The 27,633-nt window shown below is 53.8% G+C and overlaps 1 protein-coding gene across 3 annotated transcripts; it reads left to right on the top strand.

Annotated features, from left to right (window-relative positions):
- The first annotated feature begins 327 nt into the window (after positions 1-327).
- SH3GL1 (SH3 domain containing GRB2 like 1, endophilin A2) lies at positions 328-27,538 on the top strand. 3 transcript variants are annotated; one of them, XM_065858131.2, is made up of 10 exons: positions 328-463; positions 17,098-17,166; positions 17,267-17,339; positions 17,932-18,075; positions 19,669-19,802; positions 20,695-20,853; positions 21,324-21,427; positions 22,947-23,071; positions 23,540-23,593; positions 25,824-27,538. In XM_065858131.2, exons 1-10 carry the CDS (start codon positions 419-421, stop codon positions 26,018-26,020), a joined length of 1,104 nt encoding a protein of 367 aa, XP_065714203.1. In that variant the 5' UTR covers positions 328-418; the 3' UTR covers positions 26,021-27,538. The 3 variants fall into 3 exon arrangements, with proteins under 3 accessions (XP_065714203.1, XP_071655649.1, XP_065714204.1); XM_071799548.1 differs by having other exon boundaries at positions 23,537-23,593; XM_065858132.2 differs by lacking the exon at positions 23,540-23,593.
- The last annotated feature ends 95 nt before the right edge of the window (positions 27,539-27,633 follow it).

Here is a 27,633-nt window from a genome sequence, read left to right as displayed (position 1 = left end):
CTATTCCCTCGTCCAAGTCATTGATGAATATATTGAATAATACAGCCCCAGCACTGACCCCTGAGGCACTGCACTGGATCCAGGCCTCAACTGGACTCTGCCCCATTGACCACGATTCTCCGGCTTCTTCCCCTCAGCCAGTTCGCAGTCACCTCACCACCCTCACCGCCCTCACCACCCTCACCGCCCTCACCGCCCCGCCGCCAGGGGGCGCGGGGGCACCACGTGGCGGGCCGAGGCGGGGGGCTCCGGCCGGTGCGAGCGCCGCTTCTCAGTGGTGCCGTTCGCGGCGCTGCCGCCGGGCCGGCAGGGGGCGGGGCGGGGCGGGCGCTTCCTGGCGGCGGCGGCGGAAGCGGCAGCGGCCGGGCCGGGCTCCTGCGTCCCGCCGGCCCAGGCGTCCCTCGGCCCAGGCGGCAGGATGTCGGTGGCGGGGCTGAAGAAGCAGTTCTACAAGGCGAGCCAGGTGAGGCACCGGGGACCGGCGGGTGGGCGGGCGGCTCAGTGGTGCCGTTATCCCCTCACGGTGCCCTCCGTGTTCTCCCCGCCACGGTAACCCCGGCCGGTGGCTCCTTCGCAGTGTCCGGTGATCCAGCTCGGTACCCTCCGGTGTCCCGGTGTCGCCCGCCGACACCCCCGTTACCGCTCCCGGTGCCTCCCCAGTGCTCAGTGCGTGTCCCTGTGACCGCGGGGGTGTCGCGGTGTCCCCGCTTCGGATCCTCCCCGGACCCCCGGGGATGGCCCCGTATACCCGGGTCTTTGGGGAGACCCCAAAAGTGAGGAGGTTTTGGGGGGTTTGAGGATTTTTGGGGAAAAAAACTTATCGAATGTGCGATTTTTAGCCAAATTCAACTCGATCCTGATGGGAAACGGGGAATTTGTGTCATCCTTGGAGCTTGGGGACCACGGCTCGGTCCCCAAAGATGTGGGAATCGGCCTCAAATTGGCGTTCGTCAGCACCTTCCCCATCACCCTCTGCTTGGGGGTGACCGTTCCCCATCCCCCTGAGTCGAGATTTCCTTCCAAATCCTTGTGAACGCCACTGAAATTAACAGTTTGTATTTATTTTTAAGCGTTTTTCCATTTATCCTTATGCATTGCAATATATCTTCTGTATTTTATGTATATTAACATATTTTTAGGATGATTCAGGAATCACACACGCTTCTCTGCTTCCCCTGGTCGCTGCTTTTCTGCCACTGCTTTTAAATTTAAGATGGATTTCGCACGGTTCTACCAACATCTTTTCCAGGCGCAAAGTTTAAACCCCTTTAAGCTCAGCCTGAGTGTGTTTTTATGTTCATTGCCTCCTTTCTCACCCGTGTTTACAACAAGAAAAGTAAAAAAAGGCGTTTTTCTTAAACAGCAAAGCGAAATAACAGATTCCTGAAGTCGTTCCCCCATCCCCTTCCTCGCAAACCTCGGTGTCGTGGGGGTTTTTTTACCATTTCCATGGGGGAAGGTTGTGCTGAGAACTAAAGGTGGGAGGATTTTGCTGCCGCAATGGTGTCGCGGGGCAATTAGAGGTGAAAGCTCGTCAGTGAGTCAGGAGTAGCGCGTTTCTAAAGTCTAAAAACATAATTTTAAAAGCGGCTTAAGTCTTAAAACGTCACTTTAAACGCCTTTATTGGGGGGATTTATTGCGAAGTGAAACATATATGGTCTTTGGGCTTTTTGGTTTTGGTTGCAGATGTTGGTTTTTTGCTCAAAAGGAACCATTTGGGCTGTTCGCCGGAAAATTCAACCCGGTGCAATCGCCCAGGGAGAAGTAACTTGCCCAACACGCGGACTTGGTGGCCCAGTCGCCTTGTGCACGTCCTTTGCTCGAGCGCTTCTGTGCTCGGTGTCTCATTAAATGAGGCGACAAGGAGTATTTGCGGTCCTGCCGTGTGTCCGTCCGTGGCTCACGTCGCCTCAAGGTTTCAGGAGCTGGTTCAATCCACAGGAACCGCGTTTTGGTGTGAGTTTTGCCACCGATATTGGCAAAGCGACCGGCTTTGTGGGGGCACAGGGGTTCTGCCACCCCCTTTGTAGCGCTGGGGATGCTTTAGAGATGCTTAAACTGAGAGCGACTGGTGCTGGTTTGGCCACTTTGTCTTTTCTCCCTTCCCTTTCCACCCTCTTTCCCTTCCCCTCCACCGGTCCCACTCCTCAGCCACCCCTTGGCTGAAGAAGAGGAGGATTAGTTATGTTTTTGGCTCCCTTCACGCCCTTGGACGCTGCCAAAACCCAACATGTGGAAGATCTTTCCTCAAACGTTATGTTTCATTCCACTGCTGTTGTTAATTGAAGGAAAACGGAGCCGGGACCAAGGTCTGCGAGGCCCTCGGTGCTGCTGGAGCAGCGGGTTTGGGATCCCCCGGCTCCCCGTGCGATGAGGGGGCCGGTTCCAGCCTTTTCGGTAGCGGGAAGGAGCAGGTTTGGCTCGTGGGCTTTTGCCGTCTGATTCCTGCGAGCCCACGTCTTCCCCGGGCACCCACACGCCAAAAAGAACCCAGATAATATCCTGCAAAACGAAAAGAAAATGAAGCTGGCAAATGCTGCAGATGGTGAGGAGTTCTGCGTGTGCATCCAGAACAGGTTTTGCTAGTTCAAAGCAAAATGTTCTTATTAAAGAAAAAAAAAAACAGTAGGAAACATTCTTGCAAAAGGAAGGAGGAGAAACAACAAGAGCTTTGGGGTGGGGAGTCCTGGGTACCGTCCTTGATCCATCGGCATCCGCTCGGGAATTTGCAGCGATCTCATGCTGTATAAATGGCTTTGTTTGCCCCATTTTCTTATTATTCAGATGGGTGGAAGGGCTAAAAGCCTGTGAAACTTCCCGGTCACGACTGCGCCCGCCTGTGCTATTTGAGGTGAACATGACACTTTTTGAGTTCAGTGGGTCTGTCCCCACCTGCACATCGAACAGGCACCGGCAGGTTTAGTTATCAGCTGCTGGATTGAAGGGACAAGCCCCAGGGTGGTGGCAGCGCTGCTGTGATACAGTGGTGACACACACGGTGGTGACAAACACATCCCCTCCCTCTGTGACAGCAGGACTGTCCTACTTGGGCAGGAGAAGCGGCACAACTTGGGGATAGAGGGTGAAAAACTGTCATTTTGGGGTGTGCCAGAGCCCTTCTGGGGACACCAGAGCTGTTTGCTGTGCTTGGGGAGTGGGCACAGCCCAAACGAAGGCGGCATCGCTGCTTTAAACCGGGTTGGTGTTCAGCCCTTGGCACCTCTGTCATCCCAAACAGGATTAACGTGCTCTCAAAGCCTGTGTAGTCCAAGCCTAAACCCTGCTCGGCCTGCCTAGGCTTAGGAACCAGGCTAACAAGTGGTGGCTCCTGGTCCGAGACACAGACCAACAACCTCGTCCTCCGCGTACAGAGTACAGAACCAATTTTCCAAGAGAAGGAGAGGCAAGCGCTAATTAAAACTAGCCTGCCCTTGACATGCGTGCTTTTTCCTGAGTTTGATGACTGCTCCCAAGGCTTCTGAAGATATTTATGAACACAAATAGCTCCCACTTGCTTTCTGTCTGGCCCAAGAACCATTTCAGCCCAGAAAGACCAAACCATTCCCATCCTTTTTTTGCCCTTTGTGGTTATTTGCTCTTGCCCATACGTGGGATTTCCTTTATTTCTCTTCAGCTGAGGTTCTTTCTGCAGTGGGTTTGTGCTGTGCTTTCAAATGTGGGGGTTTTTTTCCATCCCTTTCCCAGCTTTAAAAGCTATTTTTTTTAAGGATAAGTCCGTTCTTCTAGCATCTGGCTCTCCAGGGCTTTCTCCCGCAGGCAGGAGTTGCCTTTCCGCTTGCTGCTTTTGCTCCGTACGCAGATGGGTGATGGTTTTCTCCGGATATCACAGATGTGCTGAGCAGCACAGGATCTCCTGCTGGCAGTGAAATGGGAAGCGCAGTGAGCAGGAGAACCTTCCGCATGGAAAACCAAACCCGTGAGGCCCCTTCCCCTGGCCGGGGCTCGCCTGTCTGCGTCAGGTCTCGCTGCAGATGCTTTGGGTTGTTCCCCAGCTCCACCTCGCTGGTTTAGACCGACACACCCCAAGTTCAGCTGTGTGGTTTTGCTCAAGATCTCTGCTGCTGGAGTTTAAAGCGTGGATTGTGTGGGGTGGGAGAGCAGAGAATAGGATCACAGAATGGTTTATGTTGAAGGGACTTTCTCAGCTCACCCAGTCCGACCCATGAGCAGGGACATCTTCAGCAGCTCAGGGTGCTCAGAGCCCTGTCCAGCCTGGCCTGGGATGTCTCCAGGGATGGTTCATCCACCACCTCTCTGGCCAACCTGGGCCAGGCTCTCACCACCCTCAGGGCCAACAATTTCTTCCGTATATTGAGGCTCTTCCAGATCTGCAGTGGTGTGAGAACTTCATGCTGACTCGTCTTGAATCCTCCAGCTGTTAGTAAAGCCAAGAGTGGGCCTGGGAGGTTTTGTGCGGTGGCTTTTCTGCTCTCCCATGCAGCATCTGTGTGTGACACCCTGGGGAAGCCTTCGCTGGTGCACTGAGGCTGAAACTTCACCCAGGAGAGCACCAATAGAGGAACCAGACACCCAGCAGCGAGCTGAGATGCTATTTTTGGGCTCCCGTGTTCTTTTTGAGCTGTTCTGGTGAATTTTGCATGCCCATAATGTGCACCCAGCGAGCGAATTGACCTCAGCAGCAGGGTAGGAGGAGCAGGAGATCCTGGGAGCAGGTTGAGATCCCCAGGATCAAGTGGAAACCCTGGGAGCAGGTCGCTCCTTGGCTTTTCTGCGTTGTGGTGACGAAGGCAGGACGAGGACTGGGTGCGAGCAGGTAATTCCTGCGGCAGGTAGTTGGCAGCGTCGGGCTCTAAGTTCCTTATCTAGAAATGGGAATTTGGACTGGGCAGTGAAGGCATTTTGTAGATTCCTGCCAGCCTGACCTTCCCTCCCATGCTACCTTGTGTTTGCTCTATTAATATTAACCTGGTTCGGAGTCCCCTGCAGCCTCCCTAGTTTATCTTTCGATATTAATCTGCTCCTGAGACCGGAGGAAAGCCGGATTTGCTGCAGCATAGGGTGACGTCCCTGCTGCTCCGCTTGCCAGCCGAGATCTGGCCAGGAGGGAGCTGGATTCAACCGCATTCAATTCAATTCAACCGAATTAAGTTGGGAAACAACCTGTTAGAGAGCAATGTAGGGGAAAGGGACCTGGGGGTCCTGGGGACGGCAGGGTGACCATGAGCCAGCACTGGGCCCTTGTGGCCAGGAAGCCAATGGTACCTGGGGTGGGTTAGAAGGGGGTGGTCAGTAGGTCAGAGAGGTGCTCCTGCCCCTCTGCTCTGCCCTGGGGAGACCACACCTGGAATCTTGTGTCCAGTTGTGGCCCCTCAGCTCCAGAAGGACAGGGAACTGCTGGAGAGAGTCCAGCGCAGCCACCAAGATGCTGGAGGGAGTGGAGCATCTCCCGTGTGAGGAAAGGCTGAGGGAGCTGGGGCTCTGGAGCTGGACAAGAGGAGACTGAGGGGGGACTCATTCATGGGGATCAATATGGAAAGGGGCAGTGTCAGGAGGATGGAGCCAGGCTCTTCTGGGTGACAACCAGTGACAGGACAAGGGGCAATGGGTGCAAACTGGAACACAGGAGGTTCCACTTGAATATGAGAAGAAACTTGTTTGGGGTGAGGGTGGCAGAGCCTGGCCCAGGCTGCCCAGGGAGGTTGTGGAGTCTCCTTCTCTGCAGACATTCAAACCCGCCTGGACACCTTCCTGTGGAACCTCAGCTGGGTGTTCCTGCTCCATGGGGGGATTGCACTGGATGAGCTTTCCAGGGCCCTTCCAACCCCTGACATTCTGGGATTCTGTGAATTCAGTTCAGCCTGGAAATGTGTTTGCAGATCCACGTAGAGCAGGTGAAAAAGCAGAGGAGGAGACACATCATGGGGAAGGATCCGCGACTCGGGGCTGGAGGGGTCTGGCAGCACTGGGAGTGCTGAGTCCTCATCAACATCTGCCCGTCTGCCCTGGGGCTTTCTATCTAAAATTAGCTATTTATCCAACTCTCTGTTTTCACAGGTTCTGGGTGAACTACTGAAAGTGATGGCATGAAAGGGGGATGGTTTGTGGATGCGGTGGAAGGAAATCCTTCCTCCCCGCTCCCCCTGCCAACACTTTCCTCCTGGGAAAGAGCAAAATAGGGATGAGATCAGGCAGACTGCCTTGTAAAAGCTGATTCATTTCTTTTGCACATTTTTCTTTACCCTTGTCTCCCCCATCCCTACATATGCCAGCGCCTTTTGCCAGGGCTCACAGCCCCATCCAAACCCTGTGTGGTAAAACCAGAGGGACAACAGGGCAGCTCCTGCCACCCGAGACTGCAGAAATGCCAGTGTAACAAATCAAAATGATGGGCTTGATGCCCCTGGGGGGTGGAATTTGTGTACAGCAGGGTGCGAGGGGTTATTACAAAACCTGAACCTGCTGCATTGATGTTGCCATCGCTTCTGGGGAAGATTGGAGCTTTGCTCCAAACTCCCCGAAAGACCAGAAATAAATCCACAACCCAGAAAGCGCTGGGTTTGTGGTGCCAGCTGAGCTCATTCGCATGGAAACGCGGTGATGCAGCTCGGCGCGGATGCTGTTTCATAAGAGGGCTGCGCTCGCCATCCTTCCCATCTTTTTAATTGCGCTGATTAAATCATCAGCATGAGCTGTGAAGTCGGGGACCTGGAGCCAGAGCTCCTGTCACCCGGGGGTGACTTTTCCTGCAGATCTGCTCCCTCCTGAGCTGCTCTTTTCCTAAGTGACACGACTTAGTGCAAGATTCAGCCCCTTTTGGCCTCTCCTTGTGATTATAAAAGCGATAATTCCCTTTTTTTTGTTGTTGTTTTTTAAAGGTTTCCTCTTCCCCTTGGCCCCATCGTCCCTTTCATTGTTGCTCCCGTGGTTTTCAGGAACAGGTTCCTGTTGACAGGAAAGGGCCGTATTTGGGATAAACACACTGCTCTTGGGTTTCATTGCTGATGTGGGTTTGTGGGTTGTACTGGAGGATGCTGGTGAGATCTCCATCCTGCCCTGGGGCCAACACAAGGTCCTGGACCTTTTGCAGCAGGTGAAGAATTGATCACAAGAGAGTCTGGGCTGCTCCAGCCCCTGGTGCGTGTAATTAACTTCATTGCCGATACCTTATTAATAAAAGGAGTCTTTTTTTCCTTTTAAAGCCACTGGGAAATCGAAATCTCTCTCGTAATAACTGGCTATTAATAAAGTTCATGATACTGTCACTAATTAGATTGCTTTTTTGCTCCGAAAAAAAGTTAAATGCATCTCCGTAATGAAATTCTGTCTTTCAGAGAGAAGACAAAATTTGCATGATTAAAGCTTTAAAGGGCCTTTTCTAATTGAGAAAAAGCTTCATAATTCATCCTCGAGCTTGAAAACCAGGCTGTATCTTCTTGTTGGCCCAGGCTTTATTCATCAGTGATAATTTATTAACCACTTCCGTGACTCAATCTGTTTTGGCTTTACAGGACTAGCGATATTTACATTGATTCTTGCCACCTTCCTGATGAAAAAGGCAGAAAATGGTGAGCAATTATCTATGTATGAAGCAAATCCACTGCGTAAGAAGGTGCTGTTCTTGCCAAAATGTGGTGTTTTTGCCATGGTTTTCTCTCTGTAAGCTCTCAAGTGGAGCATTTAGAAAAGATCATTTGTTGCATGTCCACGCACACGCTCTTGGGTGGACTTGGGGCCGTTGGGCTGGGACAAATCTGGAGCGCCAGATGTTGGTGTAGTTTTCTCTTCGCAAAGATCCTCCTAATTGTACGGGATGAGTTTTAAAGACCGAGGAAATCCGCACTTCTGTGCTCGAAGGGGATAACGTAACCTCGGTGTTATCCACCACATTTCTGGTGCACCTACCGCTCTGGCTGCAGAGAGTGACGCGTCCTGGCATCACGAGTCAAAAAGCAAACTGCGGAGGGTTTTTTAACATTTAGACCATTCTGAAGTTGCTATCGGCAAGCGTTAATGATGCATCAGGGCTGACTTGAGTGAGGCATTTGACACAGACTGCACAGCATCCTCACAGCTGAACTGAGGGAGTGCGGTCTGGATGAGCGGGTGGTGAGGTGACTGCGAACTGGCTGAAGGGAAGAAGCCAGAGAGTCGTGGTCAATGGGGCAGAGTCCAGTTGAGGCCTGGATCCAGTGCAGGGCCTCAGGGGTCAGTGCTGGGGCTGTATTATTCAATATATTCATCAATGACTTGGATGAGGGAGCAGAGTGACTGTCAGCAAGTTTGCTGGTGACACCAAGCTGGGAGGAGTGGTGACACTGGAAGCTGTGCTGCCATCAGAGACCTGGACAGGCTGGAGAGTTGAGCAGGGAAAAACCTAATGAAATAGAACAAGGGCAAGTGTGGAGTCTTGAATCTGGGCAGGAACAACCCCAGGTTCCAGTGTAAGTTGGGGAATGACCTATTAGAGAGCAGGGTAGGGGAAAGGGAGCTGGGGGTCCTGGGGACAGCAGGGTGAGCATGAGCCAGCACTGGGCCCTTGTGGCCAGGAAGGCCAATGGTACCTGGGGTGGGTTAGAAGGGGGTGGTCAGTAGGTCAGAGAGGTTCTCCTGCCCCTCTGCTCTGCCCTGGGGAGACCACACCTGGAATCTTGTGTCCATTTGTGGCCCCTCAGCTCCAGAAGGACAGGGAACTGCTGGAGAGAGTCCAGCGCAGCCACCAAGATGCTGGAGGGAGTGGAGCATCTCCCGTGTGAGGAAAGGCTGAGGGAGCTGGAGAAGAGGAGACTGAGGGGGGACTCATTCATGGGGATCAATATGGAAATGGGGAGTGTCAGGAGGATGGAGCCAGGCTCTTCTCAGTGACAACGGGCAACGGGTGCAAACTGGAACACAGGAGGTTCCACTTAAATCTGAGAAGAAACTTGTTGGGGGTGAGGGTGTCAGAGCCTGGCCCAGGCTGCCCAGTGGGGTTGTGGAGTCTCCTTCTCTGCAGACATTCAAACCCGCCTGGACACCTTCCTGTGGAACCTCAGCTGGGTGTTCCTGCTCCATGGGGGGTTGCACTGGATGAGCTTTCCAGGTCCCTTCAACCCCTGACATTCTGGGATTCTGTGGTCTCGCCGTTCCCGCTCTCTCCCAGCAGCCGTATGGCCGTTTGCTCACTCCTACCCGCTCTCCTTTTCCTTCGGATGCCGTGCTCTGCTCTGATAGCCGCCAAGCTTTTCCTAGTATTCAAATGAACAAGGAAAACGCGTGTTTATAGTGTTCTCGATGATTTCTCACCCTCTTTGATGTCTGTGTACACTCAGATAGCGCTTGGGCCGTGCTGGAGGTTTCTCTTGGCCTGTGTGTCTCTATTGAACGTGCTTTGCGTGGGGTTCCCGCTGTCCCGTCTGAGCTGGGAAGAGGGTTTTGTACCTTCCCTTTGGTGGAGCTGAGCTTTTTTGATCCCATTTCTGTCCGTAAACCTGCCGCGGAACTCACCTTGAGCTCATTAATGCTCTTTGCCACCCAAAACCAAGTGTCAGCCGTGACTAAACTCTTTAGATAATTGCTCAGTGTGTCCTGTCAACCTGGTTTGGTCTCATCGTGCTACAAATCCAGAGGTTCCTGTGCCTTCTCCCCAGTTCTTTGAACAGTCTCTGGTGCTGGTTTTTGGGGGATTTTTTGCTGGCCGATGCCAGTTAATGTCCCACACCCCAGGGAGGTGTTTTCTCATCTGTTTTGCTTTGCACAGCAGCAGAAATCCCGTCCGCTGCTTTTTTGCAAGCTGCCCTGTGTCCGCAATGTTTTCCACAGGGAATACAAGTGTCGTAAGCCCCCTGTTCCCTATTTCCCCTGTTATTTTAGTTAAACCCCTAGGAGCATCATCCACACGGATCTTTTGGTACAATCATCCATCCACCAACCGAAGCCAGAACCGCTGCGCACTCAGCCTCGCTTTATCCTTGAAGCTTTGCAGGAGAAACCAAGGATCGCCATTATTAGAACTCACTTCTAACGCTTTGTACTTCTATATCGCGTTTAACGAGCGGCTCCGAGCCCCAGCCACGAGTCGCTCGCTCGGCTTTTTCCCCCGGGTGCGCGGAGCGGGGTGGAGCGGCCACGGAACGATGGCTCAGCAGCTTTGCAGAGGTCAGGCCGTGATTCACTGGGGCTCTTCCGAGAGAGGATGGAGGGAGGTTGCGCAGGAAATCTGGATGCAAAGCAAATATTCCACGTTTCCTCTCGGTTTATTGGCTTCCTCTGAGTTGCTGTGGTCACTGCAGGCGGGTGAAAAGGGGAGAGACGAGAGACAAGAGCTGCTGCTCTTTTCCTTACGTGGTTTTGTTTTCCCTCTTAACATGACCCAATTATATATGTTTTATTTCCCAGCTGAATAGAATTTGCGTCTCATTCGGTGCAGAACACGCGAGAAATAACTAATAATAGGAGAAATATTTACCACGCGAATGGCTGTTGCTGGGTGTTGGGAGGTGCCCCCTTCCCTGCAGCGAGAGCATTTCTGCATTTTGAAACCTTTCTGCTCTGGGTGAGTGTGTTTTTAAGGCAGTTTTGTGCCTTTTCAGCAGCCCAGCCCTGGTTTGGTATAAGCCAGGGCAATGGGGTTTTGCTCAGGGAGGGAAGGAGGTACCATCATTCTGCTGCTGGAAGAGTTTGCTCAGAGAGCACCGGGATGAACACGGAGCTAAAAACCTCCTAATAATAATCACAGCTGTGATTTTAAATACTCCAGACAAGGAAAGGACGAATATCCCGAGCAAACGGGCCGCATTGCAGTGCATGTATCTGCCCGACCTCGGCCAGCGTGACCTGCTGGCTGCTGCTTAAGTTACTTCTATGTGTTTAATTCACGCTGTCCTCATTCCTCTGAGCCCATCTGCTGGATGCAGATGAGTCACCCGATAGCGCTTTGAGGAGGTGATTTGCCAGGTGGCTCCCTAGAAAGCTGCCTTTGCATGCAGCGGCTCTTTCGTTGCGCTTTCTATATGATAAGATTACGATTTGAGGTCACTTTGAAGGCTTTTTGCCTGGTCGGGTGGGAAGGGAAGGAGCTCTTCATTGTTGTGGGCTGACCTTCCTGCTCAAAATCAAGGCAGTTCCTCTGGTGTTGGGTGGAGAGTGGCCAGATCCCCAGCTCAGATGGCGAGGGGGTGGAAAGCTCCGTTTGTTTTTAGACACGTTTTCCGGGCGCACGTGTCTGGAGGCAGCGGAGCCACCTCTACGTGTCTTTGCACAAGTGCTGGGGCTGGGTGGCGAGGCTGGGATGGGACCGGCCCTCCTTGTGCAAGACGGGAAAAATAAAGGCAAGAAAGTTCAGGAGAACGTTGAGAGTTGGATACCAGGCTAAAAATGCTCCTGGTGAGGGGCTGGAGCACAAGTGTGATGGGAGCGGCTGAGGGACCTGGGGGTTCAGCTGGAGAACAGGAGCTGAGGGGAGACCTTCTGATCTCTGAACTGCCTGAAAGGAGCTTGGAGCCAGGGGGGTCGGGCTCTGCTCCCCAGGAACAAGCGCCAGGAGCAGAGGAAACGGCCTCAAGTTGCGCCAGGGGAGGTTGAGGTTGGATCTGGGAACAATTTCTTCCCCAAAGGGCTGTGGGGCATTGGAACAGGCTGCCCAGGGCAGTGCTGGAGTCACCATCCCTGGAGGGCTGGACAGACGGACATGAGGTTCTCAGGACATGGGGCAGTGCCAGGGCTGGGTTATGGTTGGACTTGATGACCTTGAGGTTCTTTTCCAACCAAAATGATTTGATGACTCTATTTAGCAAGGAGACCAGACCACTTAGGTGCCGGTGGAGCAGTCGGGTGCCCCAGGACGGGTTAGATCGATGGCTGCGCTGACGTTGGGGACCAGCAGTGAGGTCCTAATTGGCCGGGCAGGATGGCCAAAGCTGTAGCTGCTGTTCCTCCTCCCCTGGTTCTCCCTGCAGCCCAATGGGGATGTGAGAAATGGTGAGACAGCGTCTGCCGAGTCGCATCCACCTTCTGTTTTTAGCTCCGCTGCTCACCTGCTCTTGACAGCAAACAAATCACTTCCTCTCATTCTCTTTCCTCTTCTCGCACTTGTTGGTCTTCTCTCCTTACAGTGGCAGCTTTTCGGGTGAAAAAGTCCAGTGGGTGCAACAGTGCTCAGCCTGTGAGGACCACGGAGCTGCCGGGTGTCCCCCCATTTGCAGCACGGGCATCTGCTGGGGAACGTGCCCTCCTCTTCGTCACAAGGACAGTGATCATTGTGCATGCCCTGTTCTGCACAATAAACCCTTAGATCTGTTTTCTTCTCCTTAAAGTAGGTCAGAAGTTGCTGGGATGAGCGTGTGCTTTGCTGTGGGCGTGCCGATCGCTCCTTACACCGGGTGTCTGCGGTCTCTCCTTAAGAAAGGATCCCTTCCGTTTTTAATTAAAAAAAAAGCTTAAAAGTCTCTGAGGAAGCAGAATACAGAGAGATCTACAAAGCTAATGTGAACAGACGGAACTGCAGGCTGGCTGGGAGGACAGCGATGTGCGGTAAAGCTCCCTGTGTTTTTGCATCAGTTGCTGCTGCTCCACGGGAACTGGTTGGTTTGGAACTGGTTGGTTTGGAACTGGTTGGTTTGGAACTGGTTGGTTGGGAACTGGTCAGTTGGGAGCTGGTTGGTCGTGTCGTCCCAGTTCCAGCCCTGGGTGCTCACTGCTGTGATGACCGGGAGCTGGAGCTGTACCAGGAATGGTGAGGCCTCAACACGACATTCGCGTGCTCTGGATCCCAAATGGTGTTTGCTGTCCAACCAGCACCTTCCAGTCTTGTTTCATTTCGCAGGATTATGCCAGGAAGGTCACAATTAACTTTTAATGAGACACTTTGTGTTGGCGAGGACAGGGAGCACATCAGAGCTCAGGTGTCTGTGGGGGATTGACACCAGCCCTGGGACACCTCCCAGTACAAACTGGTTCTGCAGGAGCCGCTGCGGTGGAGAGACGTGCAGGGTGCTCAGGGAGGAACCCGGGGTTTTTCATGGAATCATTTTGGCTGGAAAAGAACCTCAAGATCATCAAGTTTAACCACCCCATGTCCTGAGAACCTCATGTCCGTCTGTCCAACCCACCAGGGATGGTGACTCCAGCACTGCCCTGGGCAGCCTGTTCCAATGCCCCACAGCCCTTTGGGGAAGAAATTGTTCCCCACATCCAACCTCAACCTCCCCTGGGGCAACTTGAGGCCGTTTCCTCTGCTCCTGGCGCTTGTTCCTGGGGAGCAGAGCCCGACCCCCCTGGCTCCAAGCTCCTTTCAGGCAGTTCAGAGATCAGAAGGTCTCCCCTCAGCTCCTGTTCTCCAGCTGAACCCCCCAGCTCCCTCAGCCACTCCCATCACACTTGTGCTCCAGCCCCTCACCAGCTCCGTTCCCTTCTCTCAACTCGCCCCAGCACCTCAAGGGTTTTCTTGATGTGAGGGGCCCAGAACTGCCCCCAGGATTGGTGGTTTGGCCTCCCCAGGTCCCAGCACAGGGCCGGTCACTGGTCCCACTGGCCGCACTGGTGCTGACATTTCCAGTTGCTGCAGCCAGGATTCGGCCTCTCCCGGCTGTACTGTTAGAAGGAGGCTTTTTTTGGGGCTCTGCAGCCCTTGTTCCCGAGTTACATTTCTCTCCCAGCTCTGAAAGAAAAGCCTCTTCATGGGCCGTTCTCCCTGTGTGTGCACATACCATTCCTGCCTCTCCCTCTAACCAGCCTCCTGCCGCAGCAGTTACTCTAAACAATTGGTCTTTCATTTCCGAAGATCTTCCACCACCACAGCCCTCCATGGCTTTTGAACAGCGAGGGCAAGCTGGGATCGTTCACATTCCCACATCCATGTGAAGGAAACCGATAGAAACCCCCCGTGAGGCTGCAGAAACTGCCAGTTGTCATGGGGTGACAAGAAGCGGCCGCATCTCATCCCTTTGGATGATGATCCATCCGGGCTGGACGCCGTGCTCCTGGTGATGGTGACGCTCGCTGGGCCCCAGCCGTGAGTTAACGCACCTCCCTGCCTCTGCTCTCAGCTATCTAGGGCATCTTTTCGCTGCCAGGAGCCTTTTAATTAAACATGGATGTGAAGAAAGGGATTGATTCCCCGCGTCCCCGCTGGAGTTTGCGTGCGCCGCGCGCTCCGGCCTCGTCCCCTGCCCCGCGGCGGGTTTGGTTGTGCCAGGTAAACAGCCGTCCCGTTTTCAAGCAGTTTGTTGTCTCGCTGGGCCGTAACGCCCAACTGCGTCGCCTTGTGCTAATATTTGTTTTAGGAAGTATTTAGCTTGGGCTGCTGTAGCAGGGTTTTTGTCGCTGAACCCTGCTCCTCTACCCAAGCTGCTTCAAGTTTAACCTTTTGGTTCGTGTCGCGTCCTGGCAGGGCTGGGAGATTGAAGAAACCAGAGAGTATAGACGTGTTCTCATCTGTCACGCCGAGCCAGCTGATGCGCTTCAGCATAAACCTGCCAGGGAGTATTTGGGCCGCTGAATTTGGTTAACGATTTGCACGTCTTACCTTGCCCAGTCCCTTCCCTGGCTTCACACCCAGCTGGTTGCAGCGTTCAGGAGAGGTCAGGTCCCTAACCAGGGCAAGACAGGCTTGTCCCAGGTCTTTTTTTGGCTGTTTGAGAAATAAAAGTGCGGAAGAATTGTCACCACATCCTCAGAAAAGCCCCCGAGCCAGCCCCTGGAGGAAGCTGTGCTGGGATGTTGCACCACCTCATGGTTCACTTAAGCCAAGCTGGACTCTCCAAGCAATGTGTGGATGTTTCCTTCCGTCCTGCTGTCCTTCCTCTCCCATCCTGCAAGCAAATAGCGAGCTTTTCGCTGAACTTCTTGCTTCCCGGAGGAGTTCAGCCGCCTCCTCGCCATCCTTCGCAGGCTCTTCGTGACGAGATGCACGATGCAGCGCTTGGGAACTTGGCTCCCGCTCGGGTTCGTGGAGCTCGAGGTTAAAAAAGGAGCCAGCGAGGGCTTCGTGTCTTGGTTGTGGGGGGAATTCTGCATCCATTTGTCTCCCTGCCTGGGAGATTTGGGAGCACGGGGACGGGGATGGAGCTGCTGCGGATGGCACAGACCCTCCTGCTTTCCTCACGGTTCAATTAGAGCCAGCGGGGAGAGAACCTCAACCTTATTATTCCTTCCCAGCAGGGTAGCAGTAGCATTGCTTGGACGTCAAAAGGAGGATTAAATGAGTCTGTGAGTGAGTTTTTTGGGGTTGTTTTTCTTTCTTCGCGTCTCTGGGAGGGTGTTAAGCCTCCGGAATCCCTGGCGATGGGTGCCTGGGACATGGCACGCAGCCCTGATTACAGCCCAGCTGCTCACGGGAGTGATTTGCAGCTTTCTGGACTGCAAATCCGTGGGTGGAAAACAGTGGGAGTGGAATTTCTTGGGATAATTGTACCCTTCCCAGGTGTATTAACAAACACGGGAGGTTCCCAGATGTGTAACCTTTACCAAAAGTGTTCCGTGCCCCTTTTTGGCCGTACAGGTTGCAGGATTTTTGGCAGTCAGAGTGAGCTTTGCTCTGCTGAGCTTGTCCTGGCAGGCACAGCAAATGCTTCGTGCTTTGGTGGTGCTGGCTTTTTGTTGCTTTTGTCTTTAAATATACACTTATATATATATATATATTTATATATATATATATTTCCTCCCTATTTTGGAGAGAAAAATGAGATTTTGCTGAAGTGCTGCAGATCTTATAGAATCATTTCAGTTGGAAGAGACCCTCAGCATCATCCAGTCCAACCAGAACCCAACTTTAGCACTAAACCACGTCCCTAAGAACCCCATCTAAACGCCTTTTAAACCCTTCCAGGGATGGCAACTCCCATCTTGTTCTTCCTCATAATAACAAGCATTTCTTCTTCACCTCCTGCTTGGTAACTTGATTTTCGGAGGCTGAACACGACAAGCAGGGCTGGTGTGGAGTCTCCGAGCGCTTTTGAAACTGGATAATTACCCAAAGGGTTTGTTGGTTTATTATTGTTCCCCTCGCCTTTTCCTCAAAAAAAAATAAGGCATCATTTTGCATCCCCATGGGAGCAGGAGGAAGAAAGACTTGATAAAATCAGGTATTTGATGTCCAAGTAAACAAACCTGTATTGTTCGTCCAGAACTGGAGCTTTGACTCCAAACAGGAGGATCCTGCAGGCCTTGGGGGCTCTGGAGTCCGCGCATGATCCTGAGACCACTTTTGATGTCTGTGTAGGTGATTTGCTGTCTGTTTGGACCACTTTGGGGCAATATAATCCCTAATTTTGGCCAATCCATGTGTCCTGTGTCCCCAGGCGCTGCTGCTTGCTTTGCTGCACCAGCGCGGGGCTGGGAAGGAAACTTTCCGATTGTTGCAGGGAAGGACAATTTTAGGTGGATTTAATAAGGCGTTTATTATCTATCAGCTCGGGCTGTTGAATGGGGAGGTTCAGGGAGCAGTGCCTTTTCTCAGATGGAGCAATATTTAGAAGAAAGCTGATAAACCCTTCACGCAAATAACCAAGCTTTCCAGCTTATCAAACATCTCTCCTTTTCTCTGCTTTTAGAACAAGGTGTCAGAGACGCTTTGATAAATGGATTTGAAAGCTTTACCGGAGCTTTTCTGCGGGTCTCTTTTATTTTCTGCTTACAAAGAATTCCAAACCTCCGTGCCGCAGATCCTCCAGCGTTTCCCCTGGGAGGGCTGGTTTGGGGCTTGGGGGGTCTCTGCTGTCTCCATACTCTGTGCTGGCTGCTGTGAGCACAGTGTCTTCACTCCCCGTTTATTTGCATTTTACCGTGTGCGAAACTGAAGCTTTGGCTCAAAATGGAGCCGAGAGACGATTTTGCCTTTTCCAGCAGGCGTTGGAGTTGGAGCCGTGTGTTGTGATTTAAGGAGCCGTGTCGCTTCTGTCGGGTGAGGAATATCCTGGCTCAGCCGTGCTTGGGGAGAGCAGGAGACATTTGGGTTTGCAATGAGGCAGCGTTAGCCAAAAGTCATGATTTTTAAGATGCTTCGGGCTGTTCTTCCACCTCCTTTCTCTTGCAGATGCTGCCCGGACAACCCTTCTTCCTTTCTGTCCCAGGGATTACTCCATGAGCAGCTTTAAGGAGTCACAGCCATTGATTCCTCTTCCCTTGTTCTTTTTCTGCAGCTGGTCAGTGAGAAGGTTGGAGGGGCAGAAGGGACCAAGCTCGACGATGACTTCAAGGAAATGGAAAAGGTGAGTAGCGAATGAGGGAAATCTCTCAAATTGCCCGTATAAAGCCACAGCCCTGAGCTGGTTGGGTTCACTGCTGCTGGTCGTCTCGTCTTCCCCACAGAAAGTGGACCTGACCAGCAAGGCTGTTACAGAAGTGTTGACCAGAACCATCGAGTACCTCCAGCCCAACCCAGGTGAGTGCCTGAAGCTCTGTGCCCCAGTTTTCTGGGAAAAGAGTCAAAAGGGGCAGGGGGACCTCAAACAGAACCTTTTTGTCCCTGAAATATTGGTCACCATCCCATGGCCACGTTCTACATCAGGTGATGATCCCAGTACCCCACTTGCCCTGGGCCGTAAGATGCTGCTACTGCTGTTGAACTAAAGACCAGACACATCTTTCACCTTGGACCTAGAGAGGCCCTGAAGGGGACCCATTTTTCTTGGGATATCCAGAAAAAGTGGCATTTCTGGGCTGGAAAGGGGTGACTTGCTTTGTTGGCATCTGGAGCCTGCTGTCCTCCCCGCCAGATTCCAATTGCACTCCGGGGACTACGGAAGGGCTGGGGAAACTCCTTTGGCCTTCGCTGGCGAGCTGTGGGGAACTATTTTTGCTCGCTGTCTTGGAAAAGCAACTTCTCTTTTGGGTAGCGCATGATATTTCTGGTAGATGAAGACAATAGAGTTTCTTGGCTTCGGGTTTAGCTTGGAAAAAAAGCTACAAAAAAATGTTGGCAGCGACCAGCTGGCGAGTTCGAGTAATCGCGAACGCGGCTGTTTCTGTGCCAGCTTCCAGGGCCAAGCTCACCATGCTCAACACCATGTCCAAGATCCGCGGGCAGGTGAAGAGCCCCGGCTACCCGCAGTCGGAGGGGCTGCTGGGGGAGTGCATGATCCGCTACGGCAAGGAGCTGGGCGAGGATTCCAACTTTGGTGAGTGTCCCGTGAGGCGTGCGGATGAGGTGGCCGAGGCCGCTGCCAAATCTCCAAGCTGTTCTTCCGAATTCTGGAAGGGTTTTTGTGACCATTTGTGTCACCGGATGATACTGGGGGCTCTTAAAAGTGCCCTGGCAAACCACCTCTTACGTGCAAAACCACCTCTTAATTCTTTCTTATTAACCACTAAAATAAAATCGCATGTAGGGAAAAAAATGCTCCCTTGCTTCTAAGCAGAACGACCGTGCCGTGGAAACCAGATGGAGCGAGACGTGGAGTTTTACGGCGTGGTTTCCAGCTCGAGCTCTGCCCCAGGGAGGCTGTGGCCCGTAAATCTTCATTTCTTTTCGCGTGGCGGTTTCTCACAGCCACGTGTGACTCGTGGCGGGGACATGGGGGGGGTGAAGCCTTTCTCTGGCATCAGTTTTAATCCGCTAAAACATCAGCCTGCGCACGTGACGGCCGCGCAACAGCTGTCCCATGGCTCCCAGTGCCCGGAGGAACCTTTTGGCCGTAGGAAGATTAAAAAGCTCTGGCTACTTTGTGGGAATGACAAAGAGTTTCTGTGGCCAGCTCCAATCCCGGCATCTCTCTTGGCTCACAGGAACCGGAGTCGTTACAGAGAGCGAAGGGGAAGGAAGTTTTTAGAAGAACACACCAAACCTGATTTCCTTTAGTAGCCTCTTTTGAAAGAAACACTTAACGTGATGGATTTTGATGTTAGTACTACAGCCCTAAGACCGGTTATCTAGAAATATCACCATTGAAATAATTCTTCTTGCGTATTTATTCTTCCAGCTGGACAGTGATGTTTTCACTGTACCCTCTATTTCGCTTGTATATTCTCCTGTGCTAATATTGTGCTGAAATGACTGATTCGCCAAAGCTGCACAGGAATAATTTAATCTATAAATGCTTTTCACTGGAATATAAAGCCAAGACTAAATGTGCTTTGCTGCAAGTCCCTATGGCTTAGTGGTCGTTGTGGCAGGAGCCTCTGAAAAGCACAAAACAAAATAGATGTCTATAAACAACTTGGAGCTCTGTGATTAAGAGGAGAGAAGGGATCGGGTTGGCCTGATGCAGGTTGGTGTCTAAAATGAATATAAAAGGTTGCAGGGTTGCTGCCAGCATCTGAGGAAACTGGAAAAGTTGTTCAGAATGCTCTGGGCTTAAAATGATTTGAACAAAAGGGTCGGTCAGCCCAAATGCGGCTCTGTGCTTGCCAGCGGTTGAGGTTAAAGCCAGTTAGCAGCTCAGCAGCTCCGCGAGCTAACAGGGAGCCTAAAAAACTACTGCTTTTCAAAAGTATTTGTACCTTTTTCCTTCCTCTGTGGAGCTGGTAGATGGCCCCTGTTTTCCAGAGGTAAAAGCGAAGCGCGTTGGTGACGCGTCTTGCGCGGCGTCGGTACCGACGGGCGGTCGCCGGCTCTGGGATTTGCTCCGGGTCGAAATGCGGGAGGGTCAGCCGGGGCTTGCACGCGCTGGGTGTCTTGGCAGAAGCTCTGCATGCAGATTCCAGCTCTGTTTAACTGCCTGACCCCTTCTCCCTCCTCCCTTCCTCTCCTCTCTTCCCTTTCTCGCTCCAAGGTGACGCGCTGCTTGACGCTGGTGAATCCATGAAGCGGTTGGCTGAAGTGAAGGACTCGCTGGATATTGAAGTCAAGCAAAATTTTATCGATCCCCTCCAGAACCTGTGTGACAAAGACCTGAAAGAGATCCAGGTAAACACCACCGTGGTTTCCTTTCCTCCTTCCTCTCTTTAGTTCCTGGCCTCTCCTGGCTGTTAGCACATGTCACCGCTCACTGGCGTTGAACTTCACCATGTTCTTTACAGCCGTTGGCCCTATTCTGTTTGTAGTCACATATACCATAATTTTCAAGCTATGAGCAAACCTCCCTGTAGGTTTTTACACAGCAACTCAAGAAGCTCCTTTGGTGTCTCGCTGGGCAATTTGGTAGCTCCCATGTGCTACCACAAAGACAAGTCTGTGCAAAGCATGGCCAGGCTTTGTAACAGGATCTGTCCTAACCTGGAATTCACAAGGCAGCTCTCTCAAGTGCATTTTCACTCACGGTGGTATCCTGGATAAAATAACCACCAACTACTGTTTAGCGCTTACCTGTACTCCCATTCTGCAGGCTGATTTAAACAGCCCTGCCCTGAGCAGTCAGGGATGCGACGTCCAGAACCTGCATCCCAGTTCCTCATCTCCAGAGGTGCTCGTCGCTCTGGGGGAGCTGGAAGTAGCATGAGGAACAGATTTGGGCTGCTTCTTGCAGCGTTTCCCTCCAGCTCTGTGCTGGAAGGGGTTGAAATCATGTCCCTGTTTCAGTTTGTTGAGGGTTATCCGCAGCAATAAGCCTCTGCCAGACTGGATTTGGATGGTCCGCTCCTTACTGTCTTGAACCTTGAGCTGTTCATCTCATCCTGGAGCCTCTCTGGGGTCTGAGCAAAGGTGGGAGCTGTAGAAACATGTGCTGCAAGATCAGATGTCTGACACAAATGAACTTGGCCTGTAATTAGAGATGCCTTCCCAGCGGAAGAGCTCCACTGCTCCCAGTCTGTTTCTTTTCCTTCTTTTCCTTTATTCTTCATCACCATCCTCTTCCCAGCACCATCTCAAGAAGCTGGAAGGCAGACGCTTGGACTTTGACTACAAAAAGAAACGACAGGGCAAAATCCCCGATGAGGAGCTTCGACAGGCCATGGAGAAGTTTGAAGAGTCCAAGGAAGTGGCCGAGACCAGTATGCACAACCTGCTGGAAACCGATGTGAGTGTGTTTCTGTGCACCAGGGTGGGATCTCTTGAAGGACACAGAATGAGACACTAATTTCCAATCTCATTTGTGCCAGTGTGGTTTTGCTTGATGGGCTTCTTGTCATTCCTGTAACCCCTTGTCCTGATCCAGCTCTTGTCCAGAGCAGAAGGAGCATCCACAGCTTCTCTGGGCAGCCTGTTCCAGTGCCTCACCACCCTCATGGGGATGAATTTCTTCTTCATACCTCATCTAAATCACCCCTCTTTCAGTTTAAAGCCACACCCCTTGTCCTGTCACTCCATGCCCTTGTGAAAAGTCCCTTCCCAGCTTTCCTGTAGCTCTCATTTGGGTACTGGAGATTGCTCTGAGGTCTCCCCAGAGCCTTCTATTCTCCAGGCTGAACACCTCAGCTCTCCCAGCCTGTCTCTGTAGCAAAGATGCTGCAGCCCTCTGATCATCCCACTCTGGTGTGGTTCCCGCAGATCGAGCAGGTGAGCCAGCTCTCGGCCTTGGTGGATGCCCAGCTGGACTATCACAGGCAGGCGGTGCAGATCCTGGACGAGCTGGCGGAAAAACTCAAGCGCAGGTGAGTACCAGAAAGGTCAGTCTGGGAGGGTCCTGATTGCTCTGAAGACCATAGAATCATTTTGGTTGGAAAAGCCCCTCAAGATCATCGAGTCCAACCATTCCCCACCCCCGGCACTGCCCCATGTCCCTGAGAACCTCATGTCCGTCTGTCCAGCCCTCCAGGGATGGTGACTCCAGCACTGCCCTGGGCAGCCTGTTCCAATGCCCCACAGCCCTTTGGGGAAGAAATTGTTCCCCACATCCAACCTCAACCTCCCCTGGGGCAACTTGAGGCCGTTTCCTCTGCTCCTGGCGCTTGTTCCTGGGGAGCAGAGCCCGACCCCCCTGGCTCCAAGCTCCTTTCAGGCAGTTCAGAGATCAGAAGGTCTCCCCTCAGCTCCTGTTCTCCAGCTGAACCCCCAGGTCCCTCAGCCACTCCCATCACACTTGTGCCCCAGAAGGTGAATGCAGCGTGATGGGGACAATGTGGTGGCCACAGGACAGAAGAGCACTTAGATCACGTCCGTAAAGGCAGACATCTGTGATCCACCCCCAGACCCTGTGTTTTCCTGCTCTCCCCTCCGTTCAGAAGTCTCTCTCCTGGCCAGTGCTGCTGCAGAGGTGGTGAGATGCAGATGTGTGTCTGGCAGGCAGGAGCAGGCACAGCCACGGAGCTGCCTGGTCTTGCTGCTCTCCCTGCCCCTCCTCAAGTCCCCGACCTCTGCAGCGGGCCCGGGGAACGTGCGGTTCCTGCCGAGGTGCCAAGAAACACAGAGTTGCTGTTGAAATACCAAGCGAGCTGGTTTACGTGGCTGCTGTGACTTGCACAGGTCCTTCTTCCTGCTGCTCTGTCTCACCTGAGCAAGTGTCTCCCCAAACCCTGGCCAAGGAATCATAGAACCACAGAATGGTTTGGAGTGAAGGGACCTTCCCAGCTCCCCAGTGCCACCCCTGCCATGAGCAGGGACATCTTCACCAGCTCAGGTTGCTCAGAGTCCCGTCCAGCCTGGCCTGGGATGTCTCCAGGGATGGTTCATCCACCACTGGTCAACCTGGGCCAGGCTCTCACCACCCTTTAGGAAGCAGAGGTGGCTTTGTCCGTTCCCAAGCCTGGCTCAAGATGGCTTGAACAGAGCCAGAGCAGCGACTCAGCCTCTCGGGTGATTTGGCGTTGCTGCTCTTTCCTTGTAAGAAGAAACTGCTGAGTGGATGCTGTGCCTGGCTTGAATTAGGAAGAGCTGGGAGGAACCTGCCAAGCGTGAGCTTTCCAGCTGTAGCACGAGTGTCCTCTGCTGGCCTGAGCTGCCTGAGCCACCTCTGCAGCACAGGCTGGGGTGTGTGGCCCTCTCAAAAGGAAAAGCCCCAAACCCTGGGCAAGATCCATCTTCAAAACACCCCAGCACAGAATGCTGGGCAGATTCTTCTCTACAAGCCAATTTGCTCCCATGCGTAACCACAGAGGAGAGTAAATACCACACGGATCTCATCGTATTCTGGTTTGTATTTCAATTTATCTGCATTTCTTTTCCTTTTTCTAGGATGAGAGAGGCTTCCTCGCGTCCCAGGCGGGAATACAAACCCAAACCCAGGGAGACGTACGACTTGGGAGACCCTGACCAATCTAACGGGGGCTTCTCTTACAATCCTACCCCCAAAGTCCCAGGTAAAGTTGTCCTCTGTGTGTGTGCACACGCAGGTGCCTCTGGAGCAGCCTCCTTGGGATGGACGGGAACTGCTCTGCTTGGAAATGATGTTTCTGGAGTGTTGGATGTGCCTGCACAAGCTGGTGGCCATGAAAACGTCAGCAGTGCCTCTAGATTTGGGCTGTTTTTCTCTTGGGACCCAGCAGGCTTTGTGATAGCGGCTTTGGGGACGTCCCAGCGGTGTCTCCAGCCTGGGCCACTCTCCTGGAGCACCCAGCAGTGGCAAACAGGGCAAAAGAAGCATCCTCCCCTCCCTCCCTGCCTTCCATCACCTGCATCCCTCCCTCCCCGGTCCCGGCGAGGCAGGCGGGTTTCTAACACAGCATGTGTGCCCCCCCTGTTTCTCCAGACAGCTCCTCCTCCCTTTGGACCTTCCCTTCTCTCCAGTTTATGTTGTTTTAAGCATGTTTCTTTTTGTTTGGAAGCAGCTTCCTCCTCTTTCCGATCCGACAAGCCGTTCCGGGCCTCCATCAGGAGTATCCGTGAGTTTCCTCCCTCCTCACTGCATGGCGTGTGCAACCATCTCTCCCCATCCCTCCTCGCTCCTTCTTCCTGTGATGCTGCCGCTTGGAGCCGCTAACACCTCCATGCTGAGCCTGGCTGGTAGAACAGCTAAGCCGAGCTGAGCTAAGCCTTGAGCTAAGCCCCAGATTAAAACAGCCGCACTGTATTGGTGTTTACCACCCCAAAGCTGGGGCATTCGCTCAGCCAGAGGAATTGTAGCCACTGTCATCACACAGGCACGTCCTGCGTGAGAGCACAGGGATCAGATGCTCCTCCATGAGGTATCCGACATCTCGAGGGTCACCCTGTTCTTGTTATGAGCCCCCAGCTTGGATCACCCCCCTCCAGCTCCCGTTTCTCCCCCGTTAACCCCTGCCGAAGGCTGGGGCAGCGGCAGAGCCTCGGCATGCTCAGCTGGAACCTGCAACGCCTTGTGGGGTGATGTGGGGTCTGTGGGTCAACACTCCTGCTGAAGGGACCCTTTGGGGTCCCCGTTGGGGTCCCAAGGCCAGGCTGGGGCTGCAGCTCGGAGGTGTCACCGTGGGGAGAGCTGGTGGGGGGCAGGAGGACCGGAGGGGCCGCTGTGGGACCAGCTTGTGGTGGTGGGGCCAGCCTGCGATTTTGGGAAGTTGTCTTAAAATCCACAGATCTGCTTGGCTGCCGCTTTGGGGTGTTTTTGGTGTTCTCTGGGTCCCGTCTGGCTGGGGGTGTTCACAGCCCAGATGTGATGCTGTCTGCGCCGTTCCCTCCACGCTGGCTGGAACAGCTCTGGTGCAGGGGGGGTCTGTGAGCTCAGTCCCTTTTTGGTAGGACCCCCACACCTTCCCCATCCCAAAACGTGCGTGTGCAGACAGGGCAAGCAGCGCCTTTCTCTGCTCCAAAAAAAATCCCCTTGTGCAGTGAAAAGATCTGATGCTTAAATCGTGGAGTTGAGGTGGGAGAAAGACACTTGGCTTTTCTCCCCATTTTTTGGGGGGGGGGTCTTGCATGCAACACTGAGCTGCTAATTGCTTTGAAGCCCTGTGCCCAGTGCACTTCTCCCCATCCCATCGCCTTCAGGCTCGGGGTGACCCCTCTAGAGCAGAGGGACCCCCGGGGTCCTTGTCCACCACGTCCTGATGTCCAACCCCATCACTCATTAATTAATGAAGCACACAGCAGGTTCTCACATATCTACGGGAATAATGGTTTCTAGTGTGATGGGATCTGATTTAGGTTGGAGTTAAACTTTGTGTAGGGGAATTCCCGGCAGGAACAGACAACACAGGAGGCAGAGATCTGCTTTGGGAGAAGCTCGTGAAGAACATAAAATCATTTTGGTTGGAAAACACCCTCAAGATCACCGAGTCCAACCATAACCCACCCCTGTCCCTGCCCCATGTCCCTGAGAACCTCATGTCCGTCTGTCCAGCCCTCCAGGGATGGTGACTCCAGCACTGCCCTGGGCAGCCTGTTCCAATGCCCCACAGCCCTTTGGGGAAGAAATTGGTCCCCAGATCCAACCTCAACCTCCCCTGGGCAACTTGAGGCCGTTTCCTCTGCTCCTGGCGCTTGTTCCTGGGGAGCAGAGCCCGACCCCCCTGGCTCCAAGCTCCTTTCAGGCAGTTCAGAGATCAGAAGGTCTCCCCTCAGCTCCTGTTCTCCAGCTGAACCCCCAGGCCCCTCAGCCGCTCCCATCACACTTGTGCTCCAGCCCCTCACCAGCTCCGTTCCCTTCTCTCAACTCGCTCCAGCACCTCAAGCTCTTTCTTGGTGTGAGGGGCCCAGAACTGCCCCTAGGATTGGTGGTTTGGCCTCCCCAGGTCCCAGCACAGGGACGGTCACTGCCCTGGGCCTGCTGGCCACACCAGTGCTGGTAGCAGCCAGGATGCTGGTGGCCTCTCGGCCATCTAAGCACACTCTGGCTCATGTTCAGCCGCTGCCACCAACACCCCCAGGGCCTTTTTTGCGGGGCAGTTTCCAGCCGCTCTTCCCCGAGCCTGTAGCAGCAAGAAAGCAGAGGAACTCAAGAGCTAAAAGCAGCTAAAGGAGTTTATTTGGAGTTAATTCTTTACCATCGGGGGCAAAGCAATGGGGCAGCTTCTCCCAGGCAGAGCTGGGCTGGGAAGTGAGTTGATCCGAGCGATGATCCCGTGCGGTGTTGGGATCCGGGGAGCAGAGGGTGTGCGGGGGGTCTCACTCACCTGTGCCCCCCATCCTCTCCTGCAGCCCCCCTGGACCAGCCCTGCTGCAAGGCCCTGTACGACTTCGAACCCGAGAACGACGGCGAGCTGGGCTTCAAGGAAGGCGACATCATCACCCTGACCAACCAGATCGACGAGAACTGGTACGAGGGGATGATCAACGGCCAGTCCGGCTTCTTCCCCCGCAACTACGTGGACGTGCTGGTTCCGCTACCTCAGTGAAGCCGCATCGCTCCCGTCCCCGCTCCATTCCACCTCCATCCCGCACCGGGACCCCGTTCTCTCTGCGTCACCTCGGGGCGAGTTGCCCCCAAGGGAACAAGCCGGAAGGCTCGAACAGGCCCCCTCTCACCCCCTGTGAATTTGGTTGTTTTAATTTTTGGGTTTTTTTGTCCTTCTGGTGCTTGAACTTCGGTACTTTGTGCACCCCCCGGCTGTACCGTTGTCACCGGCCTCTCCCTTTCCAGATTGTTTTTGTCTTTCCTTTGGGTCGAGCATCGGGACGAGCCGGGTGGGAGAGCCGGGACGTGTCCTTCCCGCTGAGCATCCCGGCCCAGCGGTGGGGGGAACGGAGCCCGCAGCCCCATGGAGGGGCAAACCCTTTGCCCCCCACCCCATTGAACACTACCCCGCTCCCCACAGCCCAACACGCATACAGGACCCCGGGGGGGACGCTGCGGCACAGAAACACTACAACACCCACCGAACACTAAGCCAGCCCTGCAGTGCGGGTGCTGAGCCCTCTCGGGGGCTCTGTGCTGTCCCCCCCACCCCAAGGGACAGAGTGGGGATGTCCCCTCCCTGCATTATCCCTCTGCCCCCTCCCCGCAGAGTTTAACCGGGGTTGGCTGTTCCCTTCTGCCCTCCATTTGAAGTCAGGTTGTGTCTGGACCTTGGGCTTTTCCTGCTACACCCTCTCAGAGCTGGGGGATAATTTGGGGGGGCGAGGGACACAGCCCGGGGTCTCCCCCCTATGGGGCAGAGCAGGTCGTGGCTCAGGTCCCCCCAGTCTCTGCGCTTCTCCCTGGGGAGCCCTCAGCCCCCTGTCCCGCAGGACCGGGGCTCGGCTGATCCTCATGTGCCTTCCCTGTGCCCCCCACCTCTGTCCTCCTTGCAGGGGGACCCGTGTCCCCCTCTGTCCCTGGGTTTGGTGAGAAAAGGCATCGTACATCTCAGAGCTGCTCCTGCCGCCCCGAGCATTCTGTATGGGGGTCAGGCTGGGGGCAGCAGCGGTGACGCTCACACCGTCTCTCCGTGGTTTTTCTCGCTAGAAAAGTGGGGTTTGTCCCCCATTTCCTGAGCCTTGGCCACTTTCCACCTCTCCTCCTCCTCCTCCTCGTGCTGCAGCACGTCCCTGTCCCCGCTGCTCCTGTTACAGTTCCACAGCCCCTCTGTAGGGACCTTAGCCGTGCATGTCCATGTGTGTCCATCCCCGGCCGGGCTGACCGGTGACCCCGCTCCCCAACACAGGGTCGCCCCCAAGGATCCCAGCAGCACATGGAGCCCAGGGGACCATCCCCTCCCTGCTGGGGACCGGGGTCACATCCCGGGGACGCCGGCTCCTGCTCAGGTGGATTGAAACGTGTTTTGTCAGCTGGGACAACTCGCTAGACCTTTTTTTGTTGTTTTTCTTTTTTTGTAATGGTTTCTCCTGGTTTTTAGGGGGAAAAACAAAAAGACGACCCACAAATCTCAACTTGTATCTCGGAATGAAAGTATTAAATGTTTTCTTCTTTCTAACGGCTGCGTCCCCTCTGTGAGCGCACGTCCCTCAGCAGGATGTCCCCGATTCAGCGCCGAGCCCAGGCAGCAGCGCCGTGTCCCCAAGGCACCGT

This window comes from Patagioenas fasciata, chromosome 27, assembly GCF_037038585.1.
Source record: "Patagioenas fasciata isolate bPatFas1 chromosome 27, bPatFas1.hap1, whole genome shotgun sequence".
Classification (NCBI taxonomy): domain Eukaryota; kingdom Metazoa; phylum Chordata; class Aves; order Columbiformes; family Columbidae; genus Patagioenas; species Patagioenas fasciata.
Note: the sequence above shows the minus strand (reverse complement) of the source record. Positions and strands in the feature narration are given on the sequence as shown.